At 44.0% G+C, this 17,553-nt stretch overlaps 1 protein-coding gene across 4 annotated transcripts in view; it reads right to left on the bottom strand.

The window, feature by feature from the left end:
* Nucleotides 1-8,741: 8,741 nt before the first annotated feature.
* Nucleotides 8,742-17,553, bottom strand: part of FEZ1 (fasciculation and elongation protein zeta 1) — a 63,833-nt gene continuing 55,021 nt past the window's right edge. For all 4 annotated transcript variants that reach the window (XM_060787206.2, XM_060787203.2, XM_060787207.2 and 1 more), the window contains 2 exons: nt 13,458-13,523; nt 8,742-9,126 (listed from right to left, as the gene is read on the bottom strand). In XM_060787206.2, the coding sequence (XP_060643189.2) occupies nt 9,110-9,126; nt 13,458-13,523 (83 nt within the window). In that variant the 3' untranslated portion in view covers nt 8,742-9,109. The remainder of the gene's footprint in view (nt 9,127-13,457; nt 13,524-17,553) is intronic.

Here is a 17,553-nt window from a genome sequence, read left to right as displayed (position 1 = left end):
CCCCTTTCATTCCCATTTCCTACTCAGCATGAAAGGGAATTGTGAGAGCAGTCCTTTTTATCTTTCTCCAAATTGTGTCAGGAGCGACTTGAGAAACTGCAAGTCGCTTCTAGTGTGAGAGAATTGGCCATCTACAATTCTGTAGCCCATCTGGGCCCAGGGAACGCCCAGATGTTTTTGATGTTTTACCACCCTTGTGGGAGGCTTCTCTCATGTCCCCACATGGGGAGTTGGAGCTGACAGTGGGAGCTCATCCGCACTTGCTCCCTCTGTTTGGCACAGGAGGGAAATGCCAATCTGATGCTTCCCCAGGGGGAAAAGGAACAGATCCCCATAGATTGCAGGGATTACTTCCCGGTAAGTGAGGATTGAGTGGGTTAAACCCAAATTCACTGCATAGCACCATACTACAGGGTTTATGCATATGGAAGGCCTATACAGTAGAGTCTCGCTTATCCAACGTAAACAAAATGTTGGCTAATGAGGGATTAAGGAAAAGCCTTTTAAACATCAAATTACGTGATGATTTTACAAATTAAGCACCAAAACATCATGTTTTACAACAAATTGATGGAGAAAGTTCAATACACAGTAATGTTATGTAGTAACTACTGTATTTACAAATTTAGCACCAAAATAATAATAATAATAATAATAATAATAATACTTTATTTTATTCCGCCCTTCTCACCCTGACGGGGACTCAGGGCGAATCACAGTATATATATACAAGGCAAACATTCAATGCCACTTTGTATAGACAATACACAGACAGACAGAACAGAAGGAGGTACCATGAAAGGTTGGGTTTGAGTCCAGGGGGTGCTGACGAAGAGCCTTCAGGACTTCCCTCTTCCTTTTGGTCGCCCAACATTTTTGGATCTTCTTTCTTTATGGCATCGTAAAATACCTCCCCCGCTTTTTTAGCAGTACCTAATTTCTCTAATCACAGCTCAAGCTGTTTTCGAATTGCTTAGGTAAACAATGAACTGGTGCTGACAGTTGGCAGCTCACGCCAACCCAGGGCTTCAAACTTGCAACCTTTTTGGTTGATAGATCTTATAATTGCTGATTTACCAGCTGTGCTAAACCTCTGGCCCTACATCACAATGTATTGAAACAGCTTTGAATCCGGGCAGGAGGCAGACTATTGGAGAATGTTGGATGAGTGAAGTTTGGATAAGTGAGACTCTACTGTATGTCATGTGTCAAGCTCAAGGCCTGTGGGCTGAATCTGGCCCACCATGTCATTTTATGTGACCCTTCAGGTGATGGACTATAACTCCTGTATTCCTCATCATTAGAATCATAGAATCAAAGAGTTGGAAGAGACCTCATGGGCCATCCAGTCCAACCCCCTGCCAAGAAGCAGGAATATTGCATTCAAATCACCCCTGACAGATGGCCATCCAGCCTCTGTTTAAAAGCTTCCAAAGAAGGAGCCTCCACCAGACATAGTGACTAGAGCGGATGGGAGTTGCGATAGACTAACATCCGGAAGGCTGCAGTTTGACTTACTTACGTCAGGAGAACTGGGTTTGAATGTAGATGCAAGGCTTGTGGATATCCTTTCACCAACCTCAGAGTCATAGTTGCTGTTGCGTTTCAATTTCCATTATCCACAGTCCATATGGTGGATAATCGAAAGTGATAGGTGTTGTCTAGGTCTAAACAAAACATCTGGATCTAAGCAATAACATCTAGGTCTAAACATCTGGGTCTAAACAAAAGAGCACCAACTACTAATGTAAAATATTATAGTTGGTCCTCTATCCACAGATTCTCCGTCCATGGATTCAGTGGCCCTTTGAAAGTAACCATAAGACCAGTGTTTTGCAACCTGTGAGACTCCAGATGTTTTGACCTTCAACTCTCAGTTGGTAAAGTAGCTGGGATTTCTGGGAATTGTAGGCCAAAACATTTGGGGACTCATAGATGGAGAACCACGGCGTAAGACTGATGTGGCCTTGGTGAAAATGAATTTGACGCCCCAGCTATGCAGAATTCCAGCCAATATTTATAGTATATGCTATTTAGCCAATCTGGATTTCTCTCTCCCCTTGTGATAGTGAAATTACAAAGGAATTCCATTTTCCCCCATGAACTGGAGCAGGAGCATTCCTCCATTCAGTCTTGTCTTCCTAGTTAGGAAAAGAAAACACACAGATGCAAACCACCAGCCCCTTTCAAATGGTTCATACACCTTCCTCGGCACATCGCTCGAACCAATCCTGGACTTCCATGACAAGGGTTTTGCCCGTTTCCTTGCACGTCAAAGCTTTATTTATTTCGAATGATTTCTTTCTTCTCACTCACAAAGCACAGTTTTTTCAAATTGCTCCTTCTTTTGGAGTCGAGAGGTTTAATCGATCGCTTTACATTAAGAGTTGAATTGATGATAATTCCTTGGGAATGTATTGGCGTCACAGTGGGCATTTAAAAAAAAAGCCCCCCCATTTTGAATACTGATATGGCATGAATGTAATATGTAATTTCATAGAAAATTCATTGTAATTTAGTATTAATTCATATCCATTTATTATAAAGTGCTACCAGATGAGGTTTTCCAGCTTTATTTTATTGTGTTTATTTAACATTTTGTGTATATGTAAAGGTAAAGGTAGTCCCCTGACATTAAGTCCAGTCATGTCTGACTCTGGGGTGTGGTGCTCATCTCCATTTCTAAGCCGAAGAGCCAGCGTTGTCCGTAGACACCTCCAAGGTCATGTGGCCAGCATGACTGCATGGAGAGCTGTTACCTTCCCGCCGGAGCGGTACCTATTGATCTACTCACATTTGCATTTTTTCGAACTGCTAGGTTGGCAGAAGCTAGGGCTGACAGCGGAAGCTCACGCTACTCCCCGGAATCGAACCTGCGACCTTTTGATCAACAAGCTCAGCAGCTTAGAGCTTCAACCCACTGCGCCACCGGGGGCTCCATATATATATACAGAGACATCAAGTTACCTCCGTCACTATGTCATGTGCCCAAAAAAGATGGATTTCCATTTTTTCAAAGGTCATTTAAGGCCATTTTTCTTGGAAGTAAGCCTACCAGGCTCCTCTAAAGAGAGATAAATGGAAAGAGAGATAAATGGAGAGATAAATGGTGCTCATCTCCATTTCTAAGCCGAAGAGCCAACATTGTCCGTAGACACCTCCAAGGTCATGTGGCCAGCATGACTGCATGGAGCGCTGTTACCTTCCCGCCGGAGCGGTACCTATTGATCTACTCACATTTGCATTTTTTTGAACTGCTAGGTTGGCAGAAGCTAGGGCTGACAGTGGAAGCTCATGCTATATATACAGAGACATCAAGTTACCATCAAGGCCATTTTTCTTGGAAGTAAGCCTACCAGGCTCCACTAAAGAGAGATAAATGGAAAAATATAATAATATACTTTATTTATATTCCGCTCCATCTCCCCGAGAGGACTCACGGCGGATTATAGGTACATATGTGGCAAGCATTCAATGCTGTTATACAGTGAACAAAGGCAGGCAGTACATAAACAGAAGCAAGGCTTCCCTCTTTTCATCTCTGGCATCTGGCTGTGCTCGACTCGTCCATGGGGAGGTGCTGTTGTTTCATTTTCCACACTGAGGAGCCTGTCATCCATGAATGCCTTTCCTGGTTGTATTTGCTGGCATGTTTTTTAGGGTGCCTTTTACCTCCCTGCCAAAGCAATACCTATTTATTAGGCATGGTTAGGTTGGGTCGGAATCTTCGTAATTCAGAATAAATTCGGAAAGATTTGCTTTTTGAAGCAATTTCAAAGTTTTTAAGGAAACCAGAAGTCCCTTTGCTCTTCCAAAGCTTTTTCCGCCATTTCTGTTATAAAGCAGTAAGTGAGTTGGAAATGGTTCAGCTTTTCCCCCACTTCTGGTCTCAAGTCTGGGAAGCGTTTTAAACCAGACTGGATGGGTTCCCTGCCTTTCCCCTCACTTCTGGTCTCGAGCCTGGGAAGCATTTTAAACCAGAGTGGATTAATTTCCTGCCTTTCGTCTCCTCTCATTTTTGGTCTCAAGCCTGGGAAGCATTTTAAACCAGAGTGGATGAATTTCCTGCCTTTCCTCTCCTCTTGCTTCTGGTCTCAAGCCTAGGAAACATTTTAAACCAGAGTGGATAAATTTCCTGCCTTTCCTCTCCTCTCGCTTCTGGTCTCGAGCCTGGGAAGCAAAACCCGACGATGCAATCAGAAGATGAGAGAAAGGAAGGGGGGAGGGGGAGGGGAATCCACCTTCAGGCATGGTGACCCAAACACAAAATAATAATAATAATGCGCCTTTTCGAATGTATGACGTTTTAAGCATTTTAAACCAGAGTGGATGAATTTCCTGCCTTTCCTCTCCCCTTGCTTTTGGTCTTGAGCCTGGGAAGCATTTTAAACCAGAGTGGATGAATCAGAGTGGATGAATTTCCTGCCTTTCCAGGTCTTGAGCCTGGGAAGCGTTTTAAACCAGAGTGGATGAATTTCCTACCTTTTCTCTCCCCTCACTTTTGGTCTCGAGTCTGGGAAGCGTTTTAAACCAGAGTGGATGAATTTCCTGCCTTTCCTCTCCCCTTGCTTCTGGTCTCAAGCCTGGGAAGTGTTTTAAACCAGAATGAATAGATTCCCTGGCTTTCCTCTCCCTTCGCTTCTGGTGTCGCACCTCAGAATAGGCTCACCTTGCTGAAAACACCAAACTGCACACAGCCAGAAGTCTTTATAGTTTATTAAAAAAGTAAAAAATAAAAAGTTCTTAATAGCAATAGTAATGTTCTAAAAGATCAATATAAAACAACACTATGAAGCATGATCCAAAAGGCCACTAGCAAAGCAAAATCCCATGAGAATATGACTGAGTCCTAAGACCATGAACACAAGAACTGCAAGACAATCCAGACAAGCAAAATGCAAGCTTCTTGGTTAAACGAAAAGTTGCTCTGACAAAGGTTTGGTCCCAAACACACTGCTTAATACCCTTTGCAAAACATGAAGGCATTTCTTTGGCCTCTGTCCTCCTTCTTGTTAGCTATTCTCACACTCCTTCAAACTCTGAATTCCAAACGGTCAGCACGATCTAAGGTTCCTGTTTCGTCAAGGACAGTCTGTTCGTTAGTGTTATCCAGATTGCCTTCCTGCTCATTATCAGGCTGAGAACTGTCCTCCTTCTCTGAGTCAATTTGCACCTGCACCTGGCTAGTTTCAGTATCAACAAACTCATCTCTTGCTGTGGGAAACTGAACTTCCACCCTCTGTTCCTCATTGACTATAACAGGGACATTTTGAACCAGATTGTGAACCTGAATCCCATCATCCTCATCAGAGGCACTCTGTGGTTCCAGCTGAGTCACAACATCTGCTCTCGAGCCTTGGAAGCGTCTTAAACCAGAGTGGATGAATTTCCTCCCTTTGCTCCCCCCCCCCCCTTTTCTGGAATAAACTACTTTCAAAATCAAGACCACCTAATGAAACAGGAAATAACACTTTCAAACCATTAAGGAAGAATTCAGAAGTCTCAGAAGTTTTGAAAAGTTTTGAAATATTTTTTTTGTGAAAATCGGAATTGACTTCTGAATCAAAGCACCCCCTACATCCGAAACGAGTTTTGAACTAATTTTTTCTTTGGATCAAACAAGCCTACTATTTATGTACTTACATTGTTGTTTCAAACTGCTAGGCAAGCAGAAGCTGGGCTGACGGCAGGAGCTCACCCTGACCTTGGCTTGAACTGCCAACCCTTTGGTCAGCAGAATCTTGTACAGCAAGCGGTTTAACCGCTGTGCTAGCCTGGCCCAAAGTGTTTGAAACTGCACTATTGAACAGTGAATCTGTGAAATGTTTTGCTCCACAATGAATGAAGAAAGGCGTAGCGCTTCCTGTCTGTAGACTTTCCAATTAGCTACTCTGCCGCTGCATTTTCCTATTTATAAGTGTCTGTTTGGGTGTAAGTGACTAACAAAAGAGAAATCTTAAAAAGTGTTAAACTACAATATTTTGGCTTCTGTCTTCATCATCTGCTGTGATGTGAAGCATGCTATACACAAATACCGTTAAAATGCAAGGAGTGGAATAATTCGGAGTAGATTAATGAGGCTAGATCAGTAGTTGTTTCCCAATGGTGACTCCATCATGCTAAGTTTATACATCTAGAGCTGGCATGGGCAAACTTTGGTCCTCCGGGTGTTTTGGACTCCAACTCCCACAATTCCTAACAGCCGCAGGCCCTTTCCTTTTCCCCCTCAGCCGCTTAAGCAAATTCAATATGGTTAGAGCAGTGGTTCTCAACTTGTGTGTCCCCAGGTATTTTGGCCTACAACTCCCAGAAATCTCAGCCAGTTTACCAGCTTTTCGGATATCAACCAGAATCCCAAAGCCTTAAATCAAGAAATAGTTTTCTAAGATCTACAAAGATACTCACAGGAACACCTCAGCAAGCGAGAGTCCAAAAGTGGCAGGCAAAAACCTGGAACCTCAATCCATGGCTGATGCCGAATGAGAGACACCCTCCTGTGTACACAGAACACTGGGCGACTTGAAACGTGTTGAACAATCTGCACTCTGGCACCACAAGATGCAGAACCAACCTTAAGAAATGGGGCCACAAAGTGGAGCCCACGATATGTGAGTGTGGAGAAGAGCAAACCACAGATCACCTATTACAATGCAGTCTGAGCCCTGCCACATGCACAATGGAGGACCTTCTTATAGTAACATCAGAAGCACTCCAAGTGGCTAGGTACTGGTCAAAGGATATTTAATATAATGCCAAGTTTTTAAACATTGTGTTTTTTTTTAATACATTACAACTATATCCTTGGTTCGCTCCTGATATGATAAATAAATACCAGCTGTTAGGATTTCTGGGAGAAGAAGGCCAAAACATCTTGGGAACCCAACAGGTTGAGAACCACTGGTTTAGAGACACATGGCCTCCATGAAAGTGAAAAAAAATCTGAGAAAACATATTTCTGGGAATTTCTAGATCCTCCAGCACTACTGGATGGTCAACTTCCACTGGAAGCTGACCACAGAATCACACTGGAAGACACACAGATTCCTGGAGAGGTGTTCCCTCCAGCAATCTTGAGGTCCTCCAATTACACTCCAGAAAAAGTTCTTCTCACTGAAGAATTTCTTTTACCACAGTGGGAAGCACAGTACTGATCAGAAGGACAGCCTACTTACTTACTTACTTAGGCGATCCCTTGTTGTCTGAGTATGATTGTCTTCCGAGATCGGTGTACTGGCGGTGGGTCCGTAGTTGACTGTAGAATCCTATTCTTGACCTGTATGTTCTCCCCCAGTGGGGGCATTGGTTTCCAGGTGGAAGGCGGTCGCAGTCGGGGTTGGCTTGACGCACCTTCTTCTTGGCGCGTTTCTCTTTCGCCCTCCATTCATGCCTCTTCAAATTCTACAGCACTGCTGTTCACAGCTGACTTCCAGCTGGAGCAGTCAAGGACCAGAGCTTCCCAGTTCTCGGCGTCTATGCCAGAGTTTTTAAGGTTGGCTTTGAGCTCATATTTAAATCTCTTTTCCTGCCCACCAACATTCCGTTCTCCATTCTTGAGTTCGGAGTAGAGCAATTGCTTTGGGCGATGGTGGTAGGGCATCTGGACAACATGGCCGGTCCAGTGGAGTTGATCGTGGAGGACCATCGCTTCAATGCTGGTGGTCTTTGCTTCTTCCAGCATGCTGACATTTGTCTGCTTGTCTTCCCAAGAGATTTGCAGGATTTTTTGGAGGCAACGCTGATGGAATCGTTTTAGGAGTTGCATGTAACGTCCATGTCTTGCAGATGCGTAGCAGGGTTGGGAGGACAATTGCTTTATAAGCAAGCACCTTGGTATCCCTATGGATGTCCCAGTCCTCAAACACTCTCTGCTTCATTCGGGAAAAAAGCTGCACTCGTAGAGCTCAGGTGGTGTTGTATTTCAGTGTCAATGTTGACATATAGAATCATAGAATCAAAGAGTTGGAAGAGACCTCATGGGCCATCCAGTCCAACCCCATTCTGCCAAGAAGCAGGAATATTGCATTCAAATCACCCCTGACAGATGGCCATCCAGCCTCTGTTTAAAAGCTTCCAAAGAAGGAGCCTCCACCACACTCCAGGGCAGAGAGTTCCACTGCTGAACGGCTCTCACAGTCAGGAAGTTCTTCCTCATGTTCAGATGGAATCTCCTCTCTTGTAGTTTGAAGCCATTGTTCCGCGTCCTAGTCTCCAGGGAAGTAGAAAACAAGCTTGCTCCCTCCTCCCTGTGGCTTCCTCTCACATATTTATACATGGCTATCATATCTCCTCTCAGCCTTCTCTTCTTCAGGCTAAACATGCCCAGCTCCTTAAGCCGCTCCTCATAGGGCTTGTTCTCCAGACCCTTTATCATTTTAGTTGCCCTCCTCTGGACACATTCCAGCTTGTCAATATCTCCCTTGAATTGTGGTGCCTAGAATTGGACACAATATTCCAGGTGTGGTCTAACCACCATTAAGCTGTATTTCTGACATTGGAGAGGGATTGGCTGGTGACAGCCTAACATCCTGGGCATCTCCTCCCAAAATGTTTTCACAAGTTTAGTGGAATTGCCACATCCTAAACAAACCAATTTGCAGTGACACGTCATGGCTGCTGTCAATGATACATCGGTCAAACCATTGGGACTGGGTTTTTTTCCATCGAATAACCAATTCATCAATCCCTGAATAATTACCAAACCAAGCAACTGGAGTAATTATTTTCAAGAAATGAACCAGCTCTTCAAGAAGTGTGACAACTTTTTAATAAACCTTTAAATGAAAGTTTATTTCAGTATTCAAATTAGTTTCAAAGCTACTTGAGGGAAAGATGGGCTGAAAATACATGATGAAGGCTGCTGTGCTGCTTCCTCCAAGACAGAGGTGGCAAAGGGAGAGGGGGAAACCAGCAGCCCTTGCATTCAAATCTTTACTATAACTAGAAACTGACAGCAAAGGAAGGGGTTCTGCTCATGTTTAATCCAGGTTAATACTATACATCTTTAAATACACAATTCAAAAGTTTACATTATGTCATGCAGTCCCTGGGATGGAATGACACACTGGCCTTGTTGTCTCCTGTTGGTTTCACGATGCTCAGAGCAGGGAACTTAGGTAGGACAGAGAACTGGAAGGAAAAGGAGAGGGAAAGCAAGACAATTCAAGATATCAATGTTTATGGTCAACTGGATATTTATTTATTTGTAAATATTTATTTTCCCATCTTTCTTTGTTGGAACAACTACCTTCGCAACAATATCCAGCATTAACAGACACTGGACAACTGACTTTCCTCCTGATTCATGAGCTTTGCAGCTGATCAGGTTCCAATTAATATGGTCAATGGCAAGGGATCAGGGAAATGAATTCTAAAAACATCTCGGAGACACTATCTTGAGAATGATTTCTCCTATTAAGGCCTCATCACACTAGAGAATGAATCCACTTTAAATCCGGTTTCTACCTCCTGCAGAATTCTGGAGTTTGTAGTTTAGGGAGGAGCCTTTACTTACTTACTTACTTACTTACTTACTTACTTACTTGCTTACTTACTTACTTACTTAGGCGATACCTCATAGCCCAAGGATGATGGTCCTGCAAGAGCAGTGTCTTGGTGGTGGGTCCGTAGGTGGCTGTGAAGCCCTATTCTTGACCCACTTGTTTTTCCTCAAGTGGTCCCAGTCAGATTTGGCTTGATGCGCCTTCTTCTTGGCACGTTTCTTCCTTTCGCCCTCCACTCGTGCCTCTTCAAATTCTGTAGCACTGCTGGTCACAGCTGATCTCCAGTCAGAGCAGTCAAGGCCCAGAGCTCCCTAGTTCTCAGTATCTATGCCATAGTCTTTAAATCTCTTTTCCTGTCCACCAACATTACGTTTCCTGTTCTTGAGTTGGGTGTATAGTAACTGCTTTGGGAGACTGTGATCGGGCATTCGGACAACATGGCCAACGCAGAAAACAGCATTGCCCGACCAAACGCCGCATCCTTCTTTTCCATCAAGTCAAGCTTATAATGTGACACGAACGTAAACGGCATAGACCAGGTGGCGGCTCGACATATGGCATCTAAGGACACACCCTTCCAAAACACCGTCATCGTGGACATTGCTCTTGTAGAATGCCCTTTGATGGAAGTTCTCGGCCTGATTTCTGATATGCCAACTTGATCACGGAGACTATCCATGATGATAGACGTTGAGATGACACAGGGAGGCCACAGGAATCCTTCCGATATTTCACGAATAATTTTGGAGTTTTCCTTATGTCCTTGGTTCTGCTAAGGTAGAATGCTACTGCCCTGCGTACATCTAGCATGTGGAGACTATGTTCCAGAGAAGAGCCTGGATTCTGGAAAAAGGCTGGCAAAATAATCTCCTGTGACATATGAAACTTAGATGACACCTTGGGAAGAAAGGAAATGTCCGTAAGGAGTACTACCTTATCTTTGTGGAACCGGAGGTATGGTTCGTCTGACCTAAGTGTGCATAACTCACTAACACGTCTTGCTGATGTTATTGCCACTAGGAAGGACGTCTTCCAGGATAGGTATGAAATCTCACATGTAGCCATGGGTTCATACGGCGTGCTTTGGAGAGATGAAAGTACAACCTCCAGGCTCCATGATGGTGTAATAGGGGCAACTGTTGGTTTAATGTTTCCAAACCCCTTGAGGAAGAGTTGATAACATATGAGCATCGCTTCAATGCTGGTAGTCTTTGCTTCTTCCAGCACACTGACATTTGTCCGCCTGTCTTCCCAAGAGATTTGCAGGATTTTCGGAGGCAACACTGATGGAATCGTTCTAGGATTTGCATGTGACGTTTATAGATAGTCCACGTCTCACAGGCATATAGAAGGGTTGGGAGAGCAATAGCTTTATAAACAAGCACCTTGGTATCCCTATGGATGTCCTGGTCCTCAAACACTCTCTGCTTCATTTGGAAAAAAAACTGCACTCGCAGAGCTGAAACAGTGTTGCATTTCAGTGTCAATGTCGACTTTTGTGGAGAGGTGGCTGCCAAGGTAGTGGAAATGGTCAACATTTTCTAATGTTACACTATTAAGCTGTATTTCTGGCATTGGAGAGGGATTGGCTGGTGACAGCCTAACAGCCTGGACGAATGGCGACATCTCCTCCCAGGATGTTTTCACAACTTTAGTGGAATTGCTGCATCCTAAATAAAGCAATTTGCAGTGACATGTCATGGCTTTGCAGGATTTTTCGGAGGCAGCGCTGATGGAATCGTTCCAGGAGTTGAGTGTGAAGTCTATAGACAGTTCACGTCTTGCAGGTGCATAGAAGGGTTGGGAGGACAATAACTTTATAAACAAGCACCTTGGTCTCCCTACGGATGTCCCAGTCCTCAAACACTCTCTGCTTCATTTGGAAAAATGCTGCACTCACAGAGCTCAGGCGGTGTTGTATTTCGGTGTCAATGTTGACTTTGATGGAGAGGTGGCTGCCAAGGGAGCAGAAATGGTCAACATTTTCTAATGTTAGTGAGGCCTTTAACAGCCTTACTAAACTACAAAGCCCAAAATTCTGCAGGAGGCAGAAACCGGATTTAAAGTAGATTAATTCTCTAGTGTGACGAACATATTGCTCAGATATGCCCTCTACCCAGACATGGTCCAGCTCTGGACCAAGTAGCACAAAAGGACAGGTGGCCCAAAGCGAAGTCCCAGTCCTGGCACCAAAATCAGCCCATCTTGGACAGAAGACACCTGATCTGAGACATTTCAGTTGGGACAATGTGTGAGACCATATTTGTGGGTTTCTCAGAATGCCCCTGATAGCTAGAGGGCATTATATTTGCAGAACCCAGCACTCTTCCTTATGGCCCTCCTAGATCTGGGGCAGCCCTCACGTATCTGTAACAAACACTGAAAACAAATTCAGAAAGGCAATGTCTCAGAATAATAGATTATTATAATAATAAAGCTTTATTTTTATGATTCGTGCAATTAAAATCCTTCCTCATCCTGAATCCCCCTTCCCAATAATTTACATTGCCCAATCTCCCAGTGTTTTAAAATTTTATCCTTGAATTTGGCCCTGCCCAGTGTAATCTTGTGTGTTTAATGTGCATTTTTATATTGCTGTGTTGCTTATTATATTGATTCTGCATTCTATGTTTTTTATTTTCTAGTTCTGTTATGCTTTTGTGTTATATTGTGTTTACTGTACTGATGGGCATGCCTCATGTAAGCCGCCCCAAGTCCCCCTGGGGGAGATGGAGCGGGGTGTAAATAAAGTTTATTATTATTATTATTTATATCCTGCCACCATCTCCCCTGAGAGACTCTGGACGGTTCACAAAAAACACTCAATAGTGCAACAATACAGTGAAACAATAGATTAACAATAGATTAAACCAGTGGTTCTCAACCTGGGGGTCAGGACCCCTGGAGGGGTCACGAGGGAATGTCAGAGGGGTCACTAAAGACCACCAGAAAACACAGTATTTTCTGTTGGTCATGGGGGTTCTATGTGGGAAGTTTAGCCCAATTCTGTCATTGGTGGGGTTCAGGTGAACTACAAATCCCAGCAACTACAACTCCCAAAATGTCAAGGACTATTTTCCCTAAACTGCACCAGTGTTCACATTTGGGCATGTTGAATATTCGTGCCAAGTTTGATCCAGAGCCATCATTGTTTGAGTCCACAGTGCTCTCTGGATGTAGGCGAACTACAACTCCAAAGCTTAAGGTCAATGCCCACCAAACCCTTCCAATGTTTTCTGTTTGCCAAGTTTGGTTCAATTCCATTGTTGGTAGAGTTCAGAATGCTCTTTGATTGCAGGTGAACTACAAATCCCGGCAACCACAACTCCCAAATGACAAAATCAACACCCCCCGCCCCCAACCCCACCAGTATTCAAATTTGGGCGTATTGGGTATTTGTGCCAAATTTGGTCCAGTGAATGAAAATACATCCTGTGTATCAGATATTTACATTATGATTGACAACAGTAGCAAAATGACAGTTATGAAGTAGGAAGGAAAATAATTTTATGGTTGAGGGTCACCACAACATGAGGAATTGTATTAGGAGGTCGCAGCATGAGGAAGGTTGAGAACCCCTGGATTAAACAATAGATTAAAACCCTTTGTAACACAAAGTGAATGAAAATGAAAAGGTCTTATGTTGACAAGGGATGGGTACTCTCCATGGATCAACTGTCAATGACATGCCAGTCAGTATAGCCTATTAGTTCCATCCCTCCTCTAATATCTTTGGAAAGGGAATTTCACAAATGAGGCCGGTACTGCAAAGTCCCCCTCCACCATATTTACCAATTGAGCTGTTGCTGATTAGGGGCAAAGACCTTAATGCTCATGTGAGTTCATATAGTTTATAGGCATTTGGTGGTGACCCTGCAGAGCTCCTGCCCGCCAGTGCAGTGGACCAATGGCCTGACTCAACACAAGGCAGATCCCCTTGTTCCTATTCATAGTTACCTTTTAAAATGTAGTCAGTTAGCAATGTAGGGACCTTCTCATTGTCTTCCTTCATGGCAAAAAGAACTGAGGAAAGAAGATGAAAGGAATAAATTAGAGGAGAAAAGGGCTAACCGACAGAGGGAAAATAATCTAGAACTCAATTCTGGAATATCACACAACATTCTGAGGAGATTCTGGTGGCACAACGGGTTACTTAACTTACTTACTTACTTAGGCGGTCCCTTGTTGTCCGAATAGGATTGTCTTCCAAGATTGGTGTACTTGCAGTAGGTCCGTAGGTGAGTGTGGAGAGCTATTCTTGACGTGCATGTTCTCCCAAAGTGAGGGCATCAGTTTCCAGGTGGAAGGCGGTCCTGGTCAGGGTTGGCTTGACGTGCCTTCCTCTTGGCATGTTTTTCTCTTTCGCCCTCTATTCATGCCTCTTCAAATTCTACAGCACTGCTGGTCACAGCTGACCTCCAGCTGGAGCGTTCAAGGGACAGGGCTTCCCATTTCTCAGTTTTTAAGGTTGGCTTTGAGGCCATCTTTAAATCTCTTTTCCTGCCCACCAACATTCCGTTTTCCATTCTTGAATTCGGAGTAGAGGAACTGCTTTGGGAGATGGTGGTCGGGCATCCAGACAACGTGGCTGGTCCAGCGGAGTTGATGGCTGAGGACCATCGCTTCAATGCTGGTGGTCTTAGCTTCTTCCAGAATGCTGCCATTTTTCCGTTTGTCTTCCCAAGAGATTTGCAGGATTTTTTGGAGGTGACACTGATGGAATTGTTCTAGGAGTTGCATGTGACGTCTGTAGATAATCCACATTTCGCAAGCATATAGCAAGGCATGTAACAATGGGTTAAACCCTTGTGCCAGCAGGACTGCTGACCGAAAAGTCAGCAGTTTCCATTTGTCAGCTCCAGCTTCTCATGTAGGGACATGAGAGAAACCTCCTACAAGAATGGTAAAACAACTGGGCATCCCCTGCGCAACATCCTTGCAGATGGCCAATTCTCTCACACCAGAACCAACTTGCAGTTTGTCAAGTCGCTTCTGACATGGAAAACACACACACACACACACACACACACACACAACATTCTTCCCAATCAAGATCTTATGCCTTCCTGAAGGCTTTGAAGCAACTTGAAAACATGTTCAGGATTAGCCATGTTAGCACCAGAACAAAGCCTGAAATCTGTCCGTTCTCTTCATGGCTTTCTAAGCAGAGTTGTTAAATTCACCTATGTCTAAATGGTGTTGTCACTTTTTATCATAATATGGACCAGGCTTTCACAATGACTAGTTGGATGAAAAATCTAGTTCCAATTTGGGATAGTTCAAGAATCATCTGTAATTCACAGAAAGCAAGATCACCTCTGTGTAACAGGTCTTGGTTTTAATATCCTTGGCACATTTAAATGGGTATTTTGAGATTAAAATGTGCATTTGGCCACGTATTTAAATATAGTTACAGTTTTGAAAATTGAAATATATATATATACTCCAAATTGAAATATATAGGAACGAAACTGACCTTGTAGTAAGTTCTGTGCAGAATGTGGGAAAATAAAAAAGTCAGATGTTAAGCCACATGGCTTCATGCTCTGTTGGTAAAAACATGGATACGGATGATTGAAAGGGTTTTGTGTTTTGCTTGTTCTTTGATTCTTATTCAAGGACATTTCTTCCCGCTCACTATCCATCCTGCTTGCATAATGGTCTGATGCAGCTTTGCACACCAGTTAATTGAGAGAGAGAGAGAAACTGAAAAAACCAGCCCAAATTTATGACTAGCTCAGTCTTTGCCTCTGGACACAAGTTGTCACGCACAAAACTCGCTCTGTGCACAAAAACAGCCATTCATGGCCTTTCACTCTTTTTCAAGGGAACTGAGACGGCATTTGTTCCAGTCGGTTCAAAACACAGTTGCCATAGAGACTCAAAGGGAGACGGGCGATTCCCCCCAAATGCATGGAAACCTGTCACAACGTCTCAACCTTTCCTTTTGGGTTCCGCAAATTGTTCCGTCAGAGAGTTGGAGGCAAAATCTTCGAGATGACAAACTTGGATGTTGATGAGAATATTTTTTAAAAAAAACCATAAAGTGTTCTAGAACACGCTGTGGGCTTTTCCAAAGCAGAAATCCAAACGTCGGGAGTTAAATTTCATTCTTTGTTCCCACTGCAGTCCCAGGACAAATGTCTTCCCTTAGGACATTTCCTATTGCAAGTGTCAACACTACAGGAGATATATGGCAGAAAACAGGGGTGGAAAATATGCGCCCCTCCAGTCATGGCTAAGATGCACCAACCGTCAACTGAAGAGCATTCAGAGGGCTGCACATTCCCCAATAGAATCATAGAATCAAAGAGTTGGAAGAGACCTCATGGGCCATCTAGTCCAACCCCCTGCCAAGAAGCAGGAATATTGCATTCAAATCACCCCTGACAGATGGCCATCCAGCCTCTGTTTAAAAACTTCCAAAGAAGGAGCCTCCACCACACTCCGGGGCAGAGAGTTCCACTGCTGAACGGCTCTCACGGTCAGGAAGTTCTTCCTCATGTTCAGATTAACTTCCTGACTGTGAGAGCTGTTCAGCAGTGGAACTCTCTGCCCCGGAGTGTACTTAGAAAAAGCTTTTAGATTTTACAAGCCATAAACTAATAGTACAAGCCATTCAAGGAAATGCCTGCCTGCCTGCCTTCCTCCCTCCCTCCCTCCCTCCCTCCCCCCCCCCCCTCCTTAGAATCATAGAGTTAGAAGAGACCTCATATATTTATATTTAAACTAGCTATTCCCTGCCACACATTGCTGTGGCCCAGTCTGGTGATCTGGAAAATAATCAGAAAGTGTTGGTTTCTAATATGTGTAATTTCTTTCTGCTTGTGGGTAAACAGTATTTCTTGTTGTTTCTTTGTCAGTGTTGATGGAGAGATGGTGTGGTTTGCCTACTCTGGAACATGCAACATATAATTGTCCTTCTTTAAGGGTCCCTTTCAAATCTATGATACTATATCTGTCATAGGGGGGATTCAGGGCGGCTTACAAAAAGGCACAATTCGATGCCTACACAATAATACAGATAAACGAATAAAAACAGCAATTAAAACTGTTATAACAGTTAAAAACAATCAATATATGTCACAGTCAATAAACCAATCTCAAGCTCAGCATTCGCCAACTCAGAGTCCATACTTCATTCTACATTGTCTATTCCTATCGGTCGTCGTAGTCCTTTATTTATCTGCTAGATTGCCCAAACGCCTGGTCCCAAATCCATGTTTTTAATTTCCTTCTAAAGGAAAGGAGGGATGTCGCTGATCTAATTTCCCTGGGGAGTGAATTCCATAGGTGAGGGGCCACCACCGAGAAGGCCCTGCTCCTCATCCCCGCCAATCTCACTTGTGACAGAGGCGGGCCCGAGAGCAGGGCCTCCCCAGAAGATCTTAAACTCCGAGGTGGGACATAGAGGGAGATCCGTTTGGACAGATACAGAAACCAGCACTTTGAATTGTGCTCGGAATTGGATCGGCAGCCAGTGGAGCTGACATAGCAGGGGGGTGGTATGCTCCCTGTATGACACTCCGGTGAGTACTCTGGCTGCCTCCTGCTGGACTAATTGATGTTTCTGAACAGTCTTCAAAGGCAATCCCATGTAGAGTGTGTTGCAGTAATCTAATTGGGATGTAACAAGAGTGTGGACCACTGTGGCCAGATCTGACTTCCCAAGGTATGGGCGCAGCTGGCGCACAAGTTTTAATTGTGCAAAAGCTCTCCCGGCCACCGCCGAGACCTGGGGTTCCAGGCTCAGCGACGAGCCCTAATGTTCGGGTGGAATCTCCTTTCCTGTCATTTGAAGCCACTGTTCCATTGCGTCCTAGTCTCCAGGGCAGCAGAAAACAAGCTTGCTCCCTCCTTCCTATGACTTCCCCTCACATATTTATACATGGCCCTCATCATATCTCCTCTCAAACAAGAGTTCTTTCTCCCACCCTGGACATTTCACAGATATATAACCATCCCTTGCCTAGTTTCCAGCAGACCTCACACCCTCTGACGAAGCTTGTCATAGATGTGGGCAAAACATCAGAAGGGAATGCTTCTGGAACAT

The sequence above is a fragment of the Anolis sagrei genome, chromosome 7, assembly GCF_037176765.1.
Source record: "Anolis sagrei isolate rAnoSag1 chromosome 7, rAnoSag1.mat, whole genome shotgun sequence".
Taxonomy (NCBI): domain Eukaryota; kingdom Metazoa; phylum Chordata; class Lepidosauria; order Squamata; family Dactyloidae; genus Anolis; species Anolis sagrei.
The sequence above is the reverse complement of the archived record's forward strand: the minus strand, read 5'-3'. Positions and strand labels throughout refer to the sequence as shown.